This window comes from Globicephala melas, chromosome 4, assembly GCF_963455315.2.
Source record: "Globicephala melas chromosome 4, mGloMel1.2, whole genome shotgun sequence".
NCBI classification, from domain to species: domain Eukaryota; kingdom Metazoa; phylum Chordata; class Mammalia; order Artiodactyla; family Delphinidae; genus Globicephala; species Globicephala melas.
Window position 1 is genome coordinate 4758639 of NC_083317.1, and position 21326 is coordinate 4779964.

The 21326-nt window shown below is 47.4% G+C and overlaps 2 protein-coding genes across 7 annotated transcripts in view; one reads left to right on the top strand and one right to left on the bottom strand.

Annotated features, from left to right (window-relative positions):
* DSCAM (DS cell adhesion molecule) overlaps nt 1-21326 on the top strand; it is a 752061-nt gene that overhangs the window by 75318 nt on the left and 655417 nt on the right. The window lies entirely within an intron of this gene.
* On the bottom strand, nt 14255-14817 carry LOC115841490 (THAP domain-containing protein 6-like). Its single transcript, XM_030835450.2, has 2 exons — nt 14600-14817; nt 14255-14474 (listed from the first exon to the last, which is right to left on the bottom strand). Exons 1-2 carry the CDS (start codon nt 14815-14817, stop codon nt 14255-14257), a joined length of 438 nt encoding a protein of 145 aa, XP_030691310.2.

The following is a 21326-nucleotide window of genomic DNA, read 5'->3' on the forward strand; positions in this document are numbered from 1 at the left end:
AGCACTTATTAGACATGTAATTTTACTTTTGTTTCTGTGATCATGTGAATAAATCTGTCTCATCGATAAATATAAGCGCCATAATAATTATATCTGACTTTGCTTACCATTTTATCCCCTAGTCTCCACTGAGTGAGCAAATGTATAAATGAATACAGGTGAATAGTAGTAACAAAGTACCTTGGGAGGTCTGCCTCAGCTTGCTTTTTTTTTTTTGTGGTACACGGGCCTCTCACTGTTGTGGCCTCTCCCGTTGCGGAGCACAGGCTCCGGATGCGCAGGCTCAGCGGCCATGGCTCACGGGCCCAGCCGCTCTGCGGCATGTGGGATCTTCCCGGACCGGGGCACGAGCCCACGTCCCCTGCATCGGCAGGCGGACTCTCAACCACTGCGCCACCAGGGAAGCCCCTCAGCTTGCTTTTTTGAGGCCATTTAGCAGATCTGAGTTGAGCTCCCTGAGTGATCATGGCAAGATGTTTCACTAAACTGAATCTCAGACTCCTCTGAGACACAAGTAAGACCCAGCAATGACCGTTGTGGCTTTCAGTGTAAAGGTGCTCTGTGGGTAAGGCGTTTTACTTAGTGGCACACACTGGACTAGCTTTGTCCTCCTAACTTTATGGGATATTCTGCTTGCTCGTTGTAATGCACTAACATAAGACTGACTCATGTCACTGCAAGTGATGAGAGCTTATTATAAAATATCCATTTGTAGGGAGAATGCTAGGATCCTCAGCTACACGACCAGATACCAAGGAAGAAAGGAACTGTCACGCAGGTGGACCTTCTGGAAACTAGAACTGGAAGGGGACTGAGGCTCCCTGGGGGCTCTGGAGCCCATGTCGTCTCACTGACCCCTCCTGTGCAATTCATGGGCCTCCACTCTGGTTCCCGCTGTTCACTTCACTCACAGATTCTGGGCATAGCTGCTTTTACCAACACGCCTCTGACTTCACTGCCCGTTACGAGCACTGCCTGTTCTTCTCTTTAGCACTCTGATGCTCTTTGACTCTGCATTTTATAGTAGAATCTGAGAGAGAAAGAATAGTCTCGTGGCAGAGCTCTCAGAGTCCGTCACCAAGTCCCAGACTGACGTCCTTGTAGGGTATGGTGTAAAAAGCACAACTGTCTAAAGGCGCTCTGGGAGCTTCTCTCCTGCCTGTTGGACAGAGTCTCAGCTGGGACTTCCCCCAGTGTGTGTAGCGGGAGGGAGGAGCTCACCCCGATTTCAGCCTCCTGTGGGACCAGTGGCTTCCTTCCCGCTGGGGTTGCACCTGAATCCAGCTTCCAGTGGATCCCCAAGCCCCAAACAACTGGCAAACAGCTGGCATCCCACAGGCCCACCCTGAGGCCCCAGTAGCCTGATCCTTCCCTTGTGTGCAGGATTGCTCTTACACTTGCCTTATTAGAAGGGAGAGCGGCAGAGTGGAGGGGACCTCCCTGAAATTCACAGCCACACTGCATGTTCATTGTAGAACCCGAGCCCAGCATGACTTTCCATGGGGTCAGAGTGAAGGTGGGGGGACCCATGCCTTCTCTTGCTAACCTTGGCTTGTAGGTACTTTGCTCAATTGCCTTAGTTTTGGTGTAGTGGGTTGAAGTGTCCCCAAAATCCATGTTCGCCTGGAACCTCAGGATATGTGCCCTTATTTGAAAATAGGGTCTCCAGATCCAGGACGTCTGGAGAACTGGTGTCCTTATGAGAGAAAGTAGAGGAAGAATTGGACCTTAGGGACACAGAGATAGCAAGTCGTGTGAAGATGGAGGCAGATATCGGAAGGATGCCTCCACCAAACAAGGGATTCCAAGGATTGCCGGCAGATACCAGGAGTCAGCAAAGGCATGGGATGGTTCCTTCCCCAGAGCCTCCAGGAAAACCAACCCTGCCTGCACCCTAATTCCTGACTTCTGTCCTCCAGACGGTGAGAGAGTGAATTCCTGTTGCCTTAAGCCTCCCCCAGTTTGTGGTCATTTGTCAGGGCAGCCCCAGGAACCTACTACAGTTGGTTCCAGAAGCAGAACCTGAGAAGGGGGTTCTTGTGCAAGTGCTCGCAGGGCTGGTTGAAGAAGGGCTGTGGGAGGAGCCAGGTGAGTCAGGGATGCTTTCAGCGGGAGGCTGCGCTCCGCCTGACCTCACAGGAGAGCTCTGGGGCACGGTGCCCTCCTGCGGGACTCGTGGCACCTGTGGCGGGGGTCACCAGTCTGAACCCTGGCTCAGCCAGTTACTGACTGGGCTGTCAGGGAGAAGTGGGGTCAGCTGGTTATTGTTTGGCAGATAATTTTCTGGGGCGGGGTGTGGTGGTGAGGTAGCTGAGAGGCGTGAGCTTTTGAGCCTCATAGCAGCTAGGAGATGGGTGCCCCAGCTTGGAAAAGGAGCCCAGTGCTGGGGCATCACAGCTTCTACTATGCCAGTAATCCGGTGAGGTTGTGGAATTTGTTATAGGTCCTGATACGTGATGAGTGGCAACCGCTTTGCTTGACCAGAGACACCCACAGATGGCACCATGCTGCCCAGCACATCAGATGCTCGCCATTCTTCCAGCTCTCTGCGGCTGGGGAGGGGAGTCACATGATCCAGGGAGATGCAGGGAATTTGGCTGGAGAGGCCATCGGAGAGGGGCGGGGCTCCTGCTGAGGGAGGACTGAGGCAGTTCCTGTAACTGACTGAGCTCCATACAGAACCGGGACCAGCTGATGGTACAGGATGCAGGTCTGAAATACCTTTAACTGAGAGGAAAGAGATAGGTGATGACCACTGAATTGCTTTCTGCATCCATTACTCACAAAACGTTTAATAACAAAAATGAAGAATGGAATTTGTGTTGACACAACAGGACGGAGTAGCGATCCTTATTAACGAAAATTCGGTATCAGTTCCTATACATCTTATTTTGTGGTTACCAGCACATGTAGCAAAAATGAATATTTTTCATGGCCTCTTTTCCATTAACACGGTTACATTTTATGAAATAATAAAGAATGTTCACATCAAGATGACATCATGAACTCCAGTCTCCAATTTTTTTCTCTCCATTGTATGCAACATATTCATTTTCCCTGGAAATAAAACACGCATGTAAAGTTAAATCACCTGGCTATTTTAGGTTGCATTCTCTGGTGTACCTACTTGGAATGCCTTTCCAAATCAAAAACAGTTTTTGAGGCAGAAACAGTAGCATCACAAATCAAACAAATTGTTTTCAGAGTTTTACCCAGAGCCACTGAGAATAAAAATGTGCTATTCAGGGTTCTCCGTGATACCTTCATACTTTCTTTGCTTGTGCTTGATTTACTTAGAGGCGCAGTTTAGATGGGAATGAACGAGGCACTGAGGGACAGAGAGAGCAAACTGAGCAAGTTCTGGTGTAGCTTCCGTCAACCGTGGGTAGAGGTGCGCCTGGCAGAAAGGGGGTCAAGGAGGTACCCTCTCTCACCTAGCGTTGATGCCGAGAGGTAACTTGTTCACGGTCCCAGGGAGCAGCAGGGTACATGTCTTCAAGGCGTTCTGCTTTCAGAACTCCAGCTTTCAGAAAAGCTGCAAAAGGCACTCTGTTCTTTGAGATGACCTCACTTCTTTCCATTCCCGGTACTAGCCCCCCCCCCCCATCTCAGTTCATAACGGCGTCCTGACAGCAGCTGAGTGAGCAGTGAGGTCCTTGAAGGACACACAGTCCAGCACCTGCTCAAAGGGCGCCTGGAAAAAAGAGCCACGTGCTTCTCGTGCTGATGAAAGCTCCTTTCCTGATGCAGCCCCTCTGTCCCTTCTGTACTCCGCACACCTCGCCAGCCGTTTCCTACTACATCCGTCCTAAGTGTGTCTATCCGCTGACCCGCCCACCCTGTTTAGCCAGGAGACTGCCGCCCTGAGCCCGGGAGCGACACCCACGCCCATCCCCATGCAGCCTTATGTTTATTCCATTCCCTTCCCTTCGAAGGCTGCTTTTTAAAATTTTTTTTCCTAAATCCTTCTAGGGGTTTCCGCAAGAAAAGACTGCCCAGGTCCTCGTATGCTCCTCAACTTGGCAACTTTTTACCTCTTCTTTTATTTTTTACACTGAAATTATGCCCCCAACATGTTTATCATGCTTTCCCTGCTTCTTAGTAACTGTGAAAAAGGTTTCCTAATTAGGTTGTCCATGTTTCAGGGTTTGAAGCTCTGTGCCTCTTCTTATCAGCTGTGTGGCTTGGGCAGCTTACCTAACCGTTCTGTGCCTCAGTTTTCTCATCTGGAAAGTGGGGTTGATAATAACATCTCCCTCCTGTAGGGCTGCTGTGAGAATTAAGTGAGTTTGTGCTCACAGAAGGTTTAGAGCAGCATGTGGCCAGCTGCAGGTGCTGAGTGTTAGCTATTATTTCTTCTCCTGCAGCCCCAACTGTGCTGAGAAGATGCAGAGGGCTTCCAGCCCTGAACTGGCTACACCAGTGACTGAGAATATCTCGCTATGATTTCATGGAGAAAACTCACATAACGAGTTCTTGTGGGCAAATTTTGAAGTTGGTGCAAGACCGTCCCTGTATCCCAGGGTCTCAGTCTTGGAAGAGGTACTTATGCATGAATTATGGGTCTCCTAGGGCTGGAGCTGGGAGTCCCACCATGCTGCCTTGACACTGTGACGCTAACCTGCCAATAGAGGAAAGAGATGGTGAAAAGGGTTGGGAAACTAACGCTAACTTTGGTTTTCATATTTCAATAAATATGAGGAGAAACTGAAAAACTGGAGGGAAGTGGTTTGTTTTGTGATAACAAAGACCAGTTATGTAACAATTCACTATTATTTCTAGGAAGGTAACGGGTATAATTTAGAGGGTGTTTCTTGGTTTGACTTGCGAAAGAGCTCAGGGTTCTGTGCGGCTACACACAAGATGCCCGGACAAAGCTGCAAGACCACCTCTCCAGGGGTGAGTGAAGGGGGCCGGCCTAGGACTCGGGGCCTCTGTTGGGTTCTCACTGCGTGACGTCGGGCGCTGCTTACACTCAGCCTCTGTGCTCCGGGAGCACAGGACTCGCTTTCTTCTACCCCACGGAGGCAGCGCAATGGGCCAGTTTTCATAGCTGAGGTCCCCTGTGAGGCTCTGGCCAGGGCGCTCACATTTCCCCAAAGAAAAATGGAGTTTGAGCATTTAAGATGCCACAGCATCTTTTCTAGAAGGTTCCACTCCAAAAGTTCAAACCATTCAGAATATTTATGGGGGAGCAAGTAGTTTGTCACAGGGATGTAAATGTCACTGTTTGTTCTGGAATCTTGCAGGTCAGGGGAGGGCATCTGGCTCTGCTCCTGGCCACTCAGAGCCTTAGAGGAGATCGAAGTGGGCAGGGGCAGGACCCCCGAGCTTCTAAGGTGGAGACTCCAGTGAATTCATGTGAGCAAATATCCCCCAACCACCCTCTAGAGATAGGTCTACTTTTGCAGCCCCAAAACACTTCAGCTTGACATTGAAGGAGATCTTTAACTGCCATGTTTAATGTCAGTCCCTCCGATAATGTCCCCTTTCAGATAATTTCAGCTGTATCCCACATAGACCTCCACCTCCCTTTCCAAAGAAAAAGCAGTTTTTCTCATTCTCCGTAAGCTCCTCTATACCTCCAGGTCATGCCCACGGTTCAACGCTCAACTTCAGTTCCTGGTAACTGCTGGCTTCACTCTGATTACAATCAACACGTTCCTTGGGAAGCCTGTTTTTACCTTGAAACACTTCCAGATCTGGTGAGCAAAGTGCCTCAGTGCTTCTAGCAGCAGATGGATTTCTAAATTTACTGGGAAAAGACCTTCATGTGATGTTGGATGAACCTTGTAAACACCTGGAAATGGAAATTGTGTTTGATGAGAATAAACTCAGGTCGGGTTCATTCATTAAGCCCAAAATGCTGGCTGGTCACTTGTCTTGTCCTTACTGGTTATGCCCTGTAGGAATTGCTGGGAGAGATAGAGAATAATCGTTTCTGTTGGTGGAAGACAAGATGGATGCAGTTGTGGCAAGCAGTAGATCAGACGATGCCCATAAAATCACTTGGACGTTTGGATAAAAATACAGGGAAAATGTATGTTACGATGCTGTGCTCAGAATGATCGCATTGCAGTCCACACAGGGGGTGTCACTGTAAAGTAATGGGGCAGATGGGTGGGTCCCCTTCAGTGGCCCCGAGCTGTAATCTGGGTGCAGGGTGGCCCGGGGGGACCTTGTTTTCTTTAGTGAAGTCGCAGCCTATGTGTTAAAAGCCTGGATGAATTTCTAGAGTCACTTTTACATTGCTTGGCATTATCAGTCAACATTGGAGTGTCTTATGAGTACTTTTCCACTTAATCACACTGTTTAGTATTCTCAAATTTTTTTCTTTTTGTCCCTGTCACCAAACCTCTACATATGTAGACACACACACACACACACACACACACACACACACACACGGAGAGAGAGAAGGAGAGAGGGAGAGGGGGAAGGGGAGGGGAAGGGAGAGAGTGGCAAGCGAGATACCAAGGTTCATGATTGGCAAGCTAACACTATCCAGTGACTGTGGGTTCTACCACTCAGAAGATCCCAAGTGTCCCACGGGGCTGCCATCAGCAGAACTGGCAGTTCCTCCTGCCAATTAGCTGTGATGCTCGGGACCAAGGCTGAAATTAATACCAAGTGATCATTTGCATCTGAAATTCAGTCGGGAGCCGTTGTGAGATTTCCAATCCTGAGGTCACCGTTGTGAATATCAGCTGGGCCGGTACTTTAAAGGACTGTTTATTTTCCCAAACGTAAATAGGGTGCATGTTCTTCTCTGCATTTTCCTCCCATCCTAGCTGCGGAAGTTTGTTTATATACGTCATCCTAAAGGTCAGCCTTCTCAGGCTGAAAAAGAAAGCAGGCATCAGGTGAAGCAGATCAGCCCTGTGCAGGGGGTGTCAGACGTGCGGTGGGCAGGGGCAGGCAGCGCTGGTCATCCCGGCCCAGCAGCTGCTTGTTCTCCAGAACCTGCTTTGTGCTTGGCTGTGCGCTTGGCTCAGAGGGATTTGGACCCCGAGTTACCGACAGGATTGTCAGCGCCCTCGTTTTTGCCCTATTCTAGTCACATGTCCGATACTGTCCCCTGCATAGCAGCCTGGGTAGTTATTGTATGAGATACACCTACAGGCTGAAGACAGCTGCAGTTACTTAACTTGTGCTCATAGAAACAGGAGGGTACGTTGCTTTCCTCAGAGTAAAATTCTTTAGAATTGTATCTTTTATTTTTCTGAACTCACCCCCCGCCACCAAGCTGCTTACATGTTTTTTAGTTGACAGTGAGATACTTTGTGAGTTATTTTCCTTTCTCTTTGCTCGCCCTGCCCCTCAGTCTTGCATAGCTCCAGTTGACTGTCTTTCCTTTTAAAACAGAGAGTGAAAGAATGAAGAGAGCTTTATTGCTACTGTTATTTTAAAAAATTAGTGATGGTGATCAAAACTTGGAAATTGTCATTTCAGGAAGGTTTTCAAGGCTGTGTTTCTCTCCATTTGGTACGTCACCGGCAATAATTTTTCTTGTGGTAACAATCATGTGGGAAAAGAATTTGAAATGACCTACTTTGTACACGGTATCAAGCCTCAGTGTTCATATCGAGTATTGTTACATAGTCTCTCAATGTTTGACTTTATTATGTGTCACCTTCCATTAGGTTTAATGTCATATATCATATTCCGTTCTGATATATATCCATATATACCCAATACATATACAATCAGAAGGATGTGTTTTTATATATAGGGGAAATGGGGAGAATTTCACCTACTTTGCAAATTGGTCCTAACAGTTCATTATTTTTAATAAGTAGCAATCTTACCAGTAGCACTTTCTCACTGTAGATTTAATTAGTCTATTTTTCCCCTCCCTTTCACTAGTTGACAGAGCTGAGAGGAGGGAAACGGCGGCAATTTGAAACCTTGTTAGAAATTTATGGAGTGCTAAAATGTTTCATTCCCAGAGGCTGGCTTGCCAGCTGTCACCGGAATGCACTTGCTGTCTGCCTCCCGGCCGGTCTAGGCAGGCAGGGTGGAGGTGGGCTGCACATGTGTGCACGGCGTTGCCTAAATCATGCTCTCTGTAATTAGCCCGGGGTGGAGGGAAGCTAATTATTTTCCCCACAATTGATCAGTCAGTAATTCCCCACTATTGGTGTGTAAGATGCACAATAAAGGGGCATCCAGAGATCAAGACCTTTCACTGGCTTTAATAAACACACTGGCAGCGCAGTGCGAGGGGTCATCTTTGGTCGTGGACACCAAATGACCACCCATCTTATTGGTGGCCTCCAGCAAATACTTAACCTATTTCTAATAAGATGACCCTGAACTAATTTCTTCTGGAGAAAATCCCTTCCTGAACATTTTACAAGATGTCAAAGACGGTCTTGTGAGGGGGCCATACCCTACCTGCAATGACTGGATTACCCTCGCCCAAATTCTTTACCCCACCGCTGTCCAAAGCCTCACAATTCTTTCTCAGGGGACACTCTTTGAGTTGTTGTTCTTAACTGGAGATGTCACTTGTGGCCACAGACACCCTGGAGAATAAACAATTCATAATAAAGGTGTGGATGGCTCACACAGAGCTCTGGGCTTGGGGGGAGGGTTACACTTGACGGCAGACAGGTGGAGACCACACAGGAAGACCAGCAGGGCTGACCAGGGCCCAGAGGGGCCTGGCAACTCCTTAGAAGTTTGCCTCCAGTCTGGCCTTGCTCTGTGCAGGGTGGAGCCCGGGGGGTCCGAGGGGCAGCATCCTCTCCTGGTGCCAGAACGCCTCACTGGGAGAGGGGCAGGTGCCCGGCCATCTTTGCTTTAATATCCATGCACCCAGAGATGGCAACAACACTGATTAGGAAATGATGCTCTAAGCCCCCTCCCCCCGGCCCCAAACTAACAGTTAGTGTGAAATACTTCCGGTGGCACAGAACCCTGTGACAAGTTCTTTTCTTTGTTTTTTTTTAAATCTTACTTTCAATGTACCAGAGCACTGTCTAATTAGGAGCTCTATTATCTGCACTCATTTGCTAAGGCTGTTGTAACAAGTGCCACAAGCTGGGGGACTTAACAGTAGACTTTCACGGTGCTGGCTTCCTTAGAGGCCTGTGGGAGAAGACTGAGTTCCATGCCTCCTGACTCGCAGACGGCCGTCTTCCTGTTCACATGGCCTCCCCCTGTCTGTGCCCAGGTTTCCCCCTTTTCATAAGGACAGAGTCAGATCGGATTAGAGCCCACTCACAATGACCTCATTTTACCTTGATGACTTCTGTAAAACCCTATCTTTAAATGAGGTCACATTCTGAGCTAATGGGGGTTATGATTTCAATACTTGTATTTTGAAGGGACACAGTTCAGTCTACATACTCTCCATTCATTTATCCAAACACTATATGTCAAACGGCCATCAAGGGGCTTCCCTGGTGGCGCAGTGGTTAAGAATCCGCCTGCCAGTGCAGGGGATATGGGTTCGAGCCCTGGTCTGGGAGGATCCCACATGCCGTGGAGCAGCTAAGCCAGTGCGCCACAACTCCTGAGCCTGTGCTCTAGAGCCCACGTGCCACAACTACTGAGCCTGCGAGCCACAACTGCTGAAGGCTGTGAACCTGGAGCCCACGCTCCACAAGAGGAGCCACCGCAATGAGAAGCCCGCGCACAGCAACAAAGAGTAGTCCCCACTCGCCGCAACTAGAGAAAGCCCGTGCACAGCAACAAAGACCCAACGCAGCCAAAAATAAAAAATAATTAATTAATTAATTTTAAAAAAATCACTTAAAAAAAAAACAAAACGTCCCTCAAGGACAAGGCCCTGTGAGGTTCAAAACTTTTGAAGATACAGCTCCTGGCCTATGAGTCCACAGCGCCCTCTGTGGGTCATGGCACATGTGGGTGCCCGTGTAGGCCCTCAAAATGCCCATGTCCTAATCCTGGAACCAGTGATGATGCTACCTTACATGACAGTCAGGACTTTGCAGATGGGATTGAGTTAAGAGCTTGAGTGGGGAGGTTATCTAGGCAAGCCCAGTGTAGTCACGGGGGTCCTTACAAGAGGAGAGCAGGAGGGCAGGGGACGGAAGGAGAGAGAGACAGAGTGAGGAGATGGAAGGAGGGGCCACAAGCCAAGGACTGCAGGCAAAGACAAGGAAGCGATCCTCCTCTGCAGCCTTAGGAAGGACCGTCTCTGCCCACCCATGTGGTCTTCTAACCTCTAGGACGGTGAGATAATAAATCTGTTATTTAAAGCCACGAAGTATGTGGTGATTTGTTACAGCGGCAAATAGGAAAATAATGCCAGTACCAAGCTGGTGGGCTTGGAGCATGCCGGAGCTGTACTTGGGTTTAGCAAAGTCGCATGGAGTAATGGATGATAATGCCCACTACCTGGAAGGAGCACAGACAAAGCCTAAGACTTGATTTGGAGTCACTCACTAACAATTTCCAGCCCCCATCCAGGTTCCACTCAGTTCAGATACCAGACCAACTTGTTCCACAGGAGTTGGCAGGTTACAGATGGGATGGAGGCATTGAAGCTAGGAAGGTAGACATTCAGCAGTGATTCCTGCATCGTAGCAGGGAAAGGGGAGGAGCTGAGTACCAAGCTGTGGTCCAGGAATCTCAAGATTGTAAATAAGTCCTTCCATCCAGCCCAAAGCTCCACGGTCTATCTGCCTATCTGTCTTTCTGTCTCTCTCTCTCTGCACACACACTCACTGGGGTTGTGAGATTGAGTTGGCGCCCAGCAAGGTGTCTTGGGGAACCCTGTTCTACTTAAGCCAGAGCACCAGCTGGGAGGATGAAGGGGTGGATAGGAAGGTCAGTTTGGGGGTCGGGCACAGCAGGTGGAGATGCGGGAGGGCTGGGTGCTGTCATGGGTACAGTTGGTGTGCTGTTCCCCAGAGACCCTGTCTCATGGAGCTCCAGGAACAGAGGACAGCCATGCAAGACATTGGCCAGTGGGGACGGAGGGGGTCACAGAGAATCTGTGCAGCAGAATTGCCACAGCTGCAGTGATTTTTCTGGCTCTTGCCTGCCTGACTATGGCAAAACAGTGATGCTGCTGATTGGCTTTGAGTGTCTGTAACTGGCAACTTTTAACTCTGAATGGCCTGCAGCTGAGGCCTCTATGGTCCGGTTGAAAGAGCATTGTCTCTGGGGCAGGGCTGGCTGGGAAGCAAATCCGAACTCTGCTCTATATGATGCATGGATTTTTGTGCAGGTCACAGTGCCTCTCTCAGCCTCAGTTTCCTTATCTTAAAAAATGGGAATAATCTTGTAATACTTGGAGCAGGATTGAGGCAAGGACCAGTGGAATCAATGGGTGTGAAAGGATCAGATGCAGTGCCTGATTCTAAGTGGGGATCGGAGAGGTGAATTCTGCCTCTCACCACCTCCCTCCTTTGAGGTGTGGAGGGCGACGGCTGGACTTCGATGCTGAGACAGAGGGGTGGGGGAAGGTGGTGCTGAAAGCATAGGCACCACCTCGTGCTGTGCGTTGACCGCCACCAGGGAGCATCTCAGGGATGGGGAAGTGGTTGTAGGCAAACTTCGACTACTCGTATTTGTGTCGGACTTAGCTGGTTCTCCTGCTTGTATAGCAAGGGCTGTGGGGTCCACCAGGCCAACAGCCAGGGCAGCAGTCTGAGAACTGGACCAGATCTGTGCCGAAGGCAGCACCGAAGGGTCTTAGCAGCACAAGTCCCTGTTGACGTGAGTATTAATCTTTAAGAACGTTCCCTGGAGTCCCCCAACTAGAAGAGGAAGAGGCTGAGACAGGTGAGCCAGCTTTTCTCAGTATTATGGGTATTTATCAGTGATTGGAAGGGCGTAGGGGAGACACACACACACTTTCGAGGTTGTTCAGCTGGTTATTTTCATCAGGCTTCAAAAAGATGTCAACCAACAGAGAGAGACTCCAAAGTGCCATGAGGCACCCAGAGTAGAGTTGGCTGCAAGGCTGCTATGATGTTGGAAGAATTAGGGGATGGTGAGGGGTCTTGATTGTTGGGGTTTTGGGGAGTGGTAGGAGGTGAGATGGAACACTCCGGATGGAATTAGAATAAGAAACAGTTTGAAAGGCTGAGGGGTGTGGAACCTGGGATCCCCCTGGGCGATTAGTTCTCGTTCCAGAAGGACTCAACACCCGGAGGTGGGATGGGGCAAAGACAGAGATCTGGGCTGGGAAGGAGCTGTTGTGATTTCTTCCTCCCACATGGTCCTATCCCCCCAGTCCACACCCCAGTACTCCTGTCAGGCAGCCCTGTGTAGCCTAGACCCCTCTGCTCTGAGGATCGTCACAAGTGCATTGGGGTACTTTGGGAGTAATTTATTAACTAGGATGCATGTTTGGGTGCGGGCCAGACGAAGAGCTACAGATCAGATGTCTGCCTTAACACCACCTGCTAGAGTAGGAGTGTGTCTTGACCAGGCCTTCTGAAGAAGCCTGTTTCTCCTGAATTTCTGCCAGGCATGTCTTGGCTGGAAGAAAGACAAGCCCACTTGGGATGTAAAGTCTCCCTTAGGAGCTGGGTTAGCACCTTGCTCTCCCAAGGTGTCCAGGGCGGCTCTCCTGGTCCTCAGGCAAGCAGGCAGCTGACTGCAAAGCCACAGTGGGCCCCAGAGAAGGATAGGTGTTAGCAAAGGGATTCATTCACTTTTATGCCAGAAGTGACTGCACCTCCTCCCATCTGTATCTCAGTTTCAGTTTCTTATTTTGTGATCTTTCTTTCTTCTCCAGGTTCTTTTTCTGTGTTTCCCAGAATATATATACGTATTAATTTCCTAGGCTGCTATGACAAAGTACCACAAGCTGAGTGCCTTAAAACAAAAGATATTGGTAGTTCCAGAGTTCTGGTGGCCAGTAGTCTGAAATTGAGGCGTTGGCAGGGTTAGTTCCTTCTGGCCGCTCTGAGGGGCGTCTGTGCCAGCCCTCAATCCCAGCTCCTGGTGGCTGCCAGCAGCCCTCGGTTTATGGCGGCATCACTCCATTCTCTGCCTCTGTCATCACATGATATTCTCCTGGTGTGTCTGTCTCTGCCTCTCTGGAACGTTGGTTATGTCTGTTTCCAAATAAGTTCACATTCACAGGTACTGGGGATTAGACCTTGAACTTACCTTTTTGGGAGACACATTTCTGCTCATGACACTATACGTACAGAGTCCTGCACACAAAACAATGTCAGGCATATAGGGAGGGTTCAGCCATGCCTTGGTGAACAGATCAACGAAAACCAGGCGTTAGAAGGCAAAGGAAGAGAACATTGCAGATCATTCTCAAACCACCCATTTAAAGGGCTTCTGTGGGGATGGCTGGGTTGGCTGGGCCTCTACTTGTGTTTCTTAGCTCCCAGGGGGCTAGCCTAGCTTGCCCACGTGGTGGTCATCCCATGTCTCCAGCAAATTCCAGTGCACAGGCAGTTTTCAGGCCTTTGCTTGCATCATGTTTGTAAATATCCCATTGCTTAAAGCAAGTCACATGGCCAAGCCCAGATTCAAGGACTTGAGAAGAAGACACTTCTTCATGCGAGGAGCTGCAGCCGCATTGCAAAGGCCAAGTACAGAGGGGTGGGAAAGTTTACTGCAACCATTTTTTGCAGGTAATCAACCATAGATTTTGATCGACATGATCTCTTGTATATGCAGTATAGTAAAATATGTATATATTGCCACTTGGTTGATAACTTTCTTCACAGAGCTGTAGAATATTCTAGAAATTAATTGCACAGGCTTGCAAGCTACATGGCCTGGATTGCAGTTCTGGCTCCAAGACATACAAACTGTATGACCTTTGACCGACCTTTCTGTGCCTTAATTTCCTTGTGTATAAAATGGGGATAAAAATACCTCCTTCCTAGGGATGTGGGTGGTAAGGATTAAGTGAGTTAAAATATGAAAGTGTTTAGTACGTACTTAGCATGTGGCAACCGCTAAATAAATGCTATATGTTTTGTTTTGTTTTGTTTTGCGGTACGCGGGCCTCTCACTGTTGTGGCCTCTCCCGCTGCGGAGCACAGGCTCCGGACGCGCAGGCTCAGCGGCCATGGCTCACGGGCCCAGCCGCTCCGCGGCATGTGGGATCCTCCCAAACCGGGGCACGAACCCGCGTCCCCTGCGTCGGCAGGCGGACGCTCAACCACTGCGCCACCAGGGAAGCCCTGACGGATATTATTTAATGATGGTGATCATTTTCTGGAAAGCTGTACCAATATCAATTTTAGGTAGAACATAACGTGAAATTATTTCATGAAATATAGTTCATACTCTCCTGACATCACTCCCGACAGAAAACTTCCAGTCTGTTTGCTGTTTCTTGGCAGATGAGACATTCATCCTTTAATTCCCTGATTGTCTTCCTCAGTGATTTTTGGAAACGTTTTTCTCCGTCTAAAACATTCCGCAGACTTTTCTTGGTATCCCCTAGCTCGCTGATCATTTGATCTAATTTATGCTTAAGTTTCTTTGGACTGTCCATTACACTGTAGCTATGCTCAAAAATGACCTGGGACTGGAATTCCTCCATACACGAGGAAGCACCAACAAGGTGGTGGCTGTGGTTTGTGACTGGAAGGGCTTGAGGGTGAAGTTTTTCCTACAGTGAAGCTTTTCTCTTTTCCCCTATAAGTGAGGTGGGGAATTAGAAGGTATGACTCCAGGTTTCAGTTTAATATTTGGAGCGCTTCTGTCAAAATCTTTCTTAAAGTGCCTTGAACACAACACATCTCCTTTTTTAGGCTCCCAGATCAGGTCTTTTCTTGCTAATACCCATTTTCTTTTGACGTTTTCATCTGTGTCAGTCCTTTTAACCTGGAATTTGGTAAACAGCGAGAAGCACATCCAATGGCCAAGCAAGATTTCACCATGGTTTTAGCGACTCATAGCAGAACGTTAGCGGCGAAGGCAGCGACTAACGCTCACGACAGAGATTGCGCCTCCCCTCGCTTCCATCCCATCAGCCCTCTTGGTTTGCTGTTGAACTCACCTGTCTGCTAATGTGTGCATGGGGTGTGTGTGTGTGTGTGTGTGTGTGTGTGTGTCTGTGTGTGTGTGTGTGTCTGTGTGTGTGTGTGTGTGTCTGTGTGTGTGTGTGTGTGTGTTGTACGTGGTGTTGCAACAGGGAGGACAGGATAGTGGCAGGGTCAGCAGAACGATGGAGCCTGGGTCCAAGGTGTCTGGGGAAGGTGACTGGGAAGATGTCGGTGCCTCCACCTGGGCCCGGCATGGGAGGAGGTGGCTTGATGATGAGAAAGACTCGGCCACTCTTCCTTCCCATCTCTGTCACTGCCATGGTCATTGATTCACTGCCCCCAGGAACGAAAAGAAATGCCAAACAGTCACACAACCCCTTTCACTTTGCAGATGGAAATTTGAAAATGCAGTGAGGCTTAGTGGCAAATTCCAGGTCACAAAGCTCGCAAGTGCAGAACCGTGCATGTGAAGGCTGCAGACTTTTGGCTCTGCTGCAGTGGTAGTGCAGGTTCTTGTTTGTCTTAATTCATTCTACAAAGCATTGTTTTTTAAACATTTTACTTCTTGACTCTTCAGTTGCCCTTTGTATGCATATCAGGTGTGTGTTCCCATTAGGCTGATCTATAGCATAATTTCTACACTAGAAAAGGGAGTTAAATAGAGCACTGAGATGACTGTACTCATCTTAAGGTTATTTAAAAGCAATTACTACCATTAGTTGGAAGTGCTACCTCAGGCTACTGATAGTAATGTGCACCTAACAATCCAATTAGTTTGTAAATGGATTCGTTTATATCTTGACCAATGCATTTGCTTTCAATTCAGTATTATATAGATCTAAAGAGCGTCACTTGTATCCGTTTATACTTTGTATAATGTGTTGCTTCATCTTTAAGTAGAGGATTTACTCATTCCCTTTCCCCATGAAATGTTACTTCATTTATATTTTTGCTTGCTAAACTATGATTCATGTCTTTTTAAGTTCCATAATCCTTATTGAATCATTTTAGCTCTTTCTGTAGTTTTCAGGATTTCTATCTGGTTTATATTCAGTATCCTTTGAGGTACAATCAAAGGTGATACTGTAACATCAGATCACATGCCAGCCCAGCCCTGTCTAAAAGCAACTTTCTGTGATGATGGAAATGTTCTAGAACATTAGGCCACTTAGCGGCTCGTAGCCACTAGGCAGATGTGAACCCAAGCACTTGAAATGTGGTTAGAGTGACTAAGGAGTGGAATTACTAATTTTATTTAACTTTCATGGATTTGAATTTAATAGTCACATGCAGCTGTTGGCTGCCATATGGGATGGCACGGTTCTGGAGAACAAAGGACTGTAGATAAGCTATGGAAGGTTTTGACCCCTCCAAGGCTCTTTGTCACCCAGAGATAGAGGTCTTAGTGTCACCACACCGAACTCACCTGGTACAACCAGATTTTCCCTGGAGAAGGTCATTTTCTGGTATCTGAGAGGTCAAGGGAAACCTCCTGATACATGAAATTGGATGGGTTCTTGTAGATACTCTCCCCAAATATATAAGTGATTAAGTAAAACAGTTTGTTCATCAAGCACCTGCCATGTAGCGGGAACACGGACAGGCTGGCTTCCCAAAGGCCTGGTGTCCAGGAGAAGGAAGCAAAATGCACGTTTACCTGAGCTTCGCACACAGTGGAGGCCCAGGGGCTGATTGTGTCTACTCAGGTGTGGCGCACCTGACGAGATACTTTGGACCATAGTTTATCCCGTTGTTTGACATCCATTACCTCATTCATTCAGTCAACAGATGTTTATTGAGTGTCTAGTATATAATATTTGCTGGGGATAACTAGTAAGCACAACAAACTCATTCCTTCCTCCATTTACTTATTTGCTTATCTATCAATCTATCTACTACCTACCTACCTGTCTATCTCTCTATCTGTCTATCCATCTGTCTATCATCTAATTTGTTTATTTCCTTGAGCTTTATTCACAGGGCTACCGTTGAACATTTGCATTCTTATCCAGTGTTATAACAATGTTTTAAAGATAACTGCACGTTTTCTCACATATTGTCTCAAATCTTCTCGGTGTTCATGCCAAAGTGTCAGATGTCAATGGAGCCAAAGGTAATTTTCCTGAGGAAGAGCATTAGCGGAGTCTCTGCCTCATGACGCCCTTTTCAGCTGTGGGAGCCCGTGAGGACCCACGTGTATGTGGGCGGTGAGGGCAGCTGCTCTCAGGCAGGAGGGAGAGCTGAACTGGCTTTTGAGAAAAGGAGGGGCGCAGCAGAAAGGAAGCACCCGCTCTTAGCAGAGGCTTTGGGAATTCATTCTCCCCTCTTGATACAAACCCCCATGCTACTAAGTCAAATTCCGTGGTTTGTGTAATGCATTAGAAGATTTCTTTTTTCATCATTGCCACATACAAAGCGCTGTCGGCGGATACAAAATCAGAGATGACAGTCACCTGCTTCTTCCCTTGGCTCTTACAGCTCAGTCTCTTGGGGTGAGTTTTGCCATCCAGTTGGGCTGTGGGGCAAGAATAAGTAAACTGATTTTGCTGCGCAGTGAGTTTGTAGTACGGCCAAGAAAGCAGAACAGAGCACTGTATCAGTCGTGGGACCGTATTTGAAATCCCGTATTATGAATATTGGATTCCAAAGAGGTGATGTGGTCTGGTGTGCTCTAAATGATTTTTCTTGTCTTTTTACAAATTTTTTTTAATATTAACATATGTCGTGAATTTTTAAATTAATTAATTAATTTATTTATGGCTGTGCCGGGTCTTTGTTTCTGTGCGAGGGCTTTCTCCAGTTGCAGCGAGCGGGGGCCACTCTTCCTTGTGGTGCGCGGGCTTCTCACTATCGCGGCCTCTCTTGTTGCGGAGCACAGGCTCTGGACGCGCAGGCTCAGTAATTGTGGCTCACGGGCCCAGTTGCTCCGCGGCATGTGGGATCTTCCCAGACCAGGGCTCGAACCTGTGTCCCCTGCATTGGCAGGCAGATTCTCAACCACTGTGCCACCAGGGAAGCCCTACAAAGTTTTTACACTAACTAAATGGGTGTGTAGAACCCTTGCCGAAGTTAAGAAACCGAAGGGTGTCCTTGAAAATTCCCGTGTGCTCCTCTCCAATCACACCCCCTCCCCCAGAGGGAACCTCACTCCTGAATTCGATGTTAGTTAATCCTTGCTTTTCTTTGTAGTTGTGTCAACATGTGTTCGTAGCCCTAAGTAATATCTTGCTAAGATGTGCATGCTCTTGAACTTTATGTAATTAGAATCACAAAGGAGGTGTTCTTCTGGGACTGGCTTTTTTCTCAACATTATTGCTTTGAGATGTATCCATGATGGTGTGTGTAGTTCGTTCTTCCATCCAACAAATAATTATCTGTGCAATTGCTGTGCCCATTGATTCTAGGTCTGGAGCTAGAGAGCAAACAAAAGAGGCGACCCAGTGTCCTAAGGTAGCTTCCTTCTTGTGCATGAACAGGATAAATAGACGGTGTAGCTGGTTAGATGGCAATTGGTGTCAGGGGAAAACTGAAGCAGTGAAGAGTAATTTTAGGGGAGATGTGGAGTTTCAGATGGCGGGCTGAGGAGGGGACATTTGTGTGAAAACCTGGGGATGGTGAGGGAGAGGGTCAGGGAGATGTCAGGGGAAGAACTTCCCAGGCAGAGCAAACAGGAAGTTCCAAAGCCCCACAGCAATGTTGAGTCAGGTGTGTTTCGAGTACTGTAAGGAGGCCTCTGTGGGGAGAAAGCAGGGTGACCAAGGGGGTGCAGATGGAGGAGATGAGGACCGAGAGAGAGTGGGAGGTGTTGGAGCAGAGTGACATTCTGTGACCAGAGTTCTGACCAGATTTCTCTGTCCATCGCGTGGAGCTCGCAGACCAAGCAGGCATTGCAGTCCTGCTAAGGAGAGGTGATACGGATGCGGTGGAAGGGGGTCGTGTTTCGGTTGAGCGTTAGGTTTTCCTGATGAATGGGATTTGCGGTGACAGAGAAAGGACGATTGCTTTCAGGTGCTGCTTGTGGTGATGGGGAAGCCGGAGGGAGGAGAGGTTGGAGGGCAGGTAGGGAAGGACCAGGGCTCACTTAGGGGCCTGTCCGCTCCGCGAAGCAAACCCAACGTCCTAGTGCAGATGGGAGGATGCAGTTGGGCATAGACGTTTGGAGTTCAGATGAGAGGTCTGGGCTAGAACGAGACATTAGGAGATGCCAGCCTAGAGATACCATTAAAAACCTTCAGCATGGGTGATCATCAAGGGAGTGAGTATAAATAGGGAAAAGGTCCCAGACTGAGTGCAGAGACACTTCAACATTCAGGAAACGAGAGGGAAGCCTCAAAGGAATCTGAGTAGGAGCCTCCAGAGGCTTCTGGTCAGAGGGCGACCGGGCATAATCAGTAGCGTCGAACATTCATGTCATGCTGGGGTGACATGTGGGCCATGGTGACGTCTATAAGAGCTGTTCTGGTGGCACGGTGGGGAAAAATCACCTGCTTAGGAGGTGAGAATAGAAGGCTGAGGGGGAAAGTGGAGCTAAGGAAGGATTTGAGATGAGAGGGTAAGATGGGTGCGATAACCTCTCAGCCGTACGCTGTTAGGAATGATCTCGTAGAGAAATGGAATTCAGTGATTTGAAAAAGAAAAATGTCATTCTGTGAAATGCCTACTAATGCCTTTAGCCCATCTGTTATTGGATTGTTTATCTTCTTCCTCTCTCTCTCTTTGTAGTTTATTATATATTCTTTATACTAATTCTTTGTTAGTAACGTGGTTGCAGATGCTGTAAGTTTCTTCCCATTTGTGCTTTATATGTCACCTTTTTGCTGTTTTTCTTGATGAATAGGTGCTCTCAGCTTAATTTGCCAGTTTTGGATTTTGGTGCTCTTGTCTTAAAAAATGTGTTCCTACTACACACTTCCTATTTTTTTTTCCAGAATAGTTTGTATTGACTTGCGTTTCATTAAGCCCTTAATTTACCTTGAGTTGATTTTTGTACAGTGAGAGATAGGGATTAAATTTTGTTTACCTCCATATGGTAACAAATAGTCCCAGCGTTATTTCCTGAGTGTCTCTTCTTTTCCTTTCTTCCCTCCTGTGTAGCGCAGGTCTCTTCTGGCCTCTCGTTGGCTCCAGAGACCCACTGGTCCATCCCCGCACCAACAGCCCACTGGTTCAATTACCGTGGTTTATAACTAGTCTTGTTATCGGGTAGAGTGAGTCCTTGCTGTTCTTGGCTATTTGGACTTTTGTGTACATTATGAAGTAAGATATTCGAGTTTATCTGAAAAGCCTTTTAGAATTTTGATGAGACATTACAACTTTGTGCTTAAGAAGACTCTGGCCCTAATATGCTTAGCATAGAATTCTGGCTATACCTCGTACCCGCTTTGTGTCTCAGTTTCCTCATCTGCAAAACAGGGAGGACAAAGATACTTCCTCATAATGAGAGGAGTAAAGAGTTACTGGCTGTGAGGCCCTCAAACATCCTCTGGTATATGGGAATCGCTGAGTATAAGGTGTCATCATTATTGTTATTTTTTATTGCAATTTCTTTTAAACTGTTGATCAGTTTAGGGAATGTTGACCTCTTTATACCACAAAGACAAATTTTGAGGGATTTAGGGAAAGTTCCTCAGACCCAGGACTTGTGAGAGATCCTGAGACTTTCTTACCACATAGAAACGTGATATCTGAGTAAGTCTCTGTGGCATGAAATCATTTTACTGATGTAATTACAGATTATAAAGTAAATTTTATCAAATTTTGTTTATAATAAATAAATAAAATTTACTTGTTTGTTAGTTTTTAGAATAATTTTTCTGCATGTCAGATTTTACTTTTTTACACAAACCAGATTTTTCCCTTCTGATATGAGCAAATCCTCACTGCATTTTTTGGGGTGATGTGAATTCAACCTCTCCGGTAGGTTAACCCCTCTTATTATGTCAGGGTAGAGAATGAGTAAAAAATAATATACTTTGTGGAGAGAATTCTCTCATTTTCTGGGACTTGTAAGGACCTTATTTGTTCCAGGTGACAAGTTTCAAGTGGGATAAAAGGCCATTATTTGTGAGAAATGGCAGCTCAGATAGAGCAAAGTTGCTGCCAGGAGTTGATGATGCAGAAACAATTTCTTTGGGGCAAGACTGTATTGAATGGGGAATTATTAATGGCATTTAACTGTGTTACGGCTGTATGAACAGTGTCTGTGGGACCGCCCACCACATTCACTTGTGGGATGGGCTGCTCTTTGCAGGTTACTATAAAAAAAAAGCTCTTCAAAAGTGATTGCTTCAAACACTCTGCTTTCAGGCCATAAAGGTTAGTAATCAGTAACCCGTTATGCTCCAATCAGAGCAGAATTTTAAACTCAATGCAAAAGCC

Excerpts from the sequence above, each read along its gene's own strand:
- LOC115841490 (XM_030835450.2), bottom strand. The coding sequence starts at position 14,817 with ATGTGCTTCTCGCTGTTTACCAAATTCCAGGTTAAAAGGACTGACACA. Across the intron at positions 14,475-14,599 it reads AATTCCCCACCTCACTTATA|TGAGCATAGCTACAGTGTAA; the intron begins GGGGAAAAGAGA and ends CCAGGTCATTTT.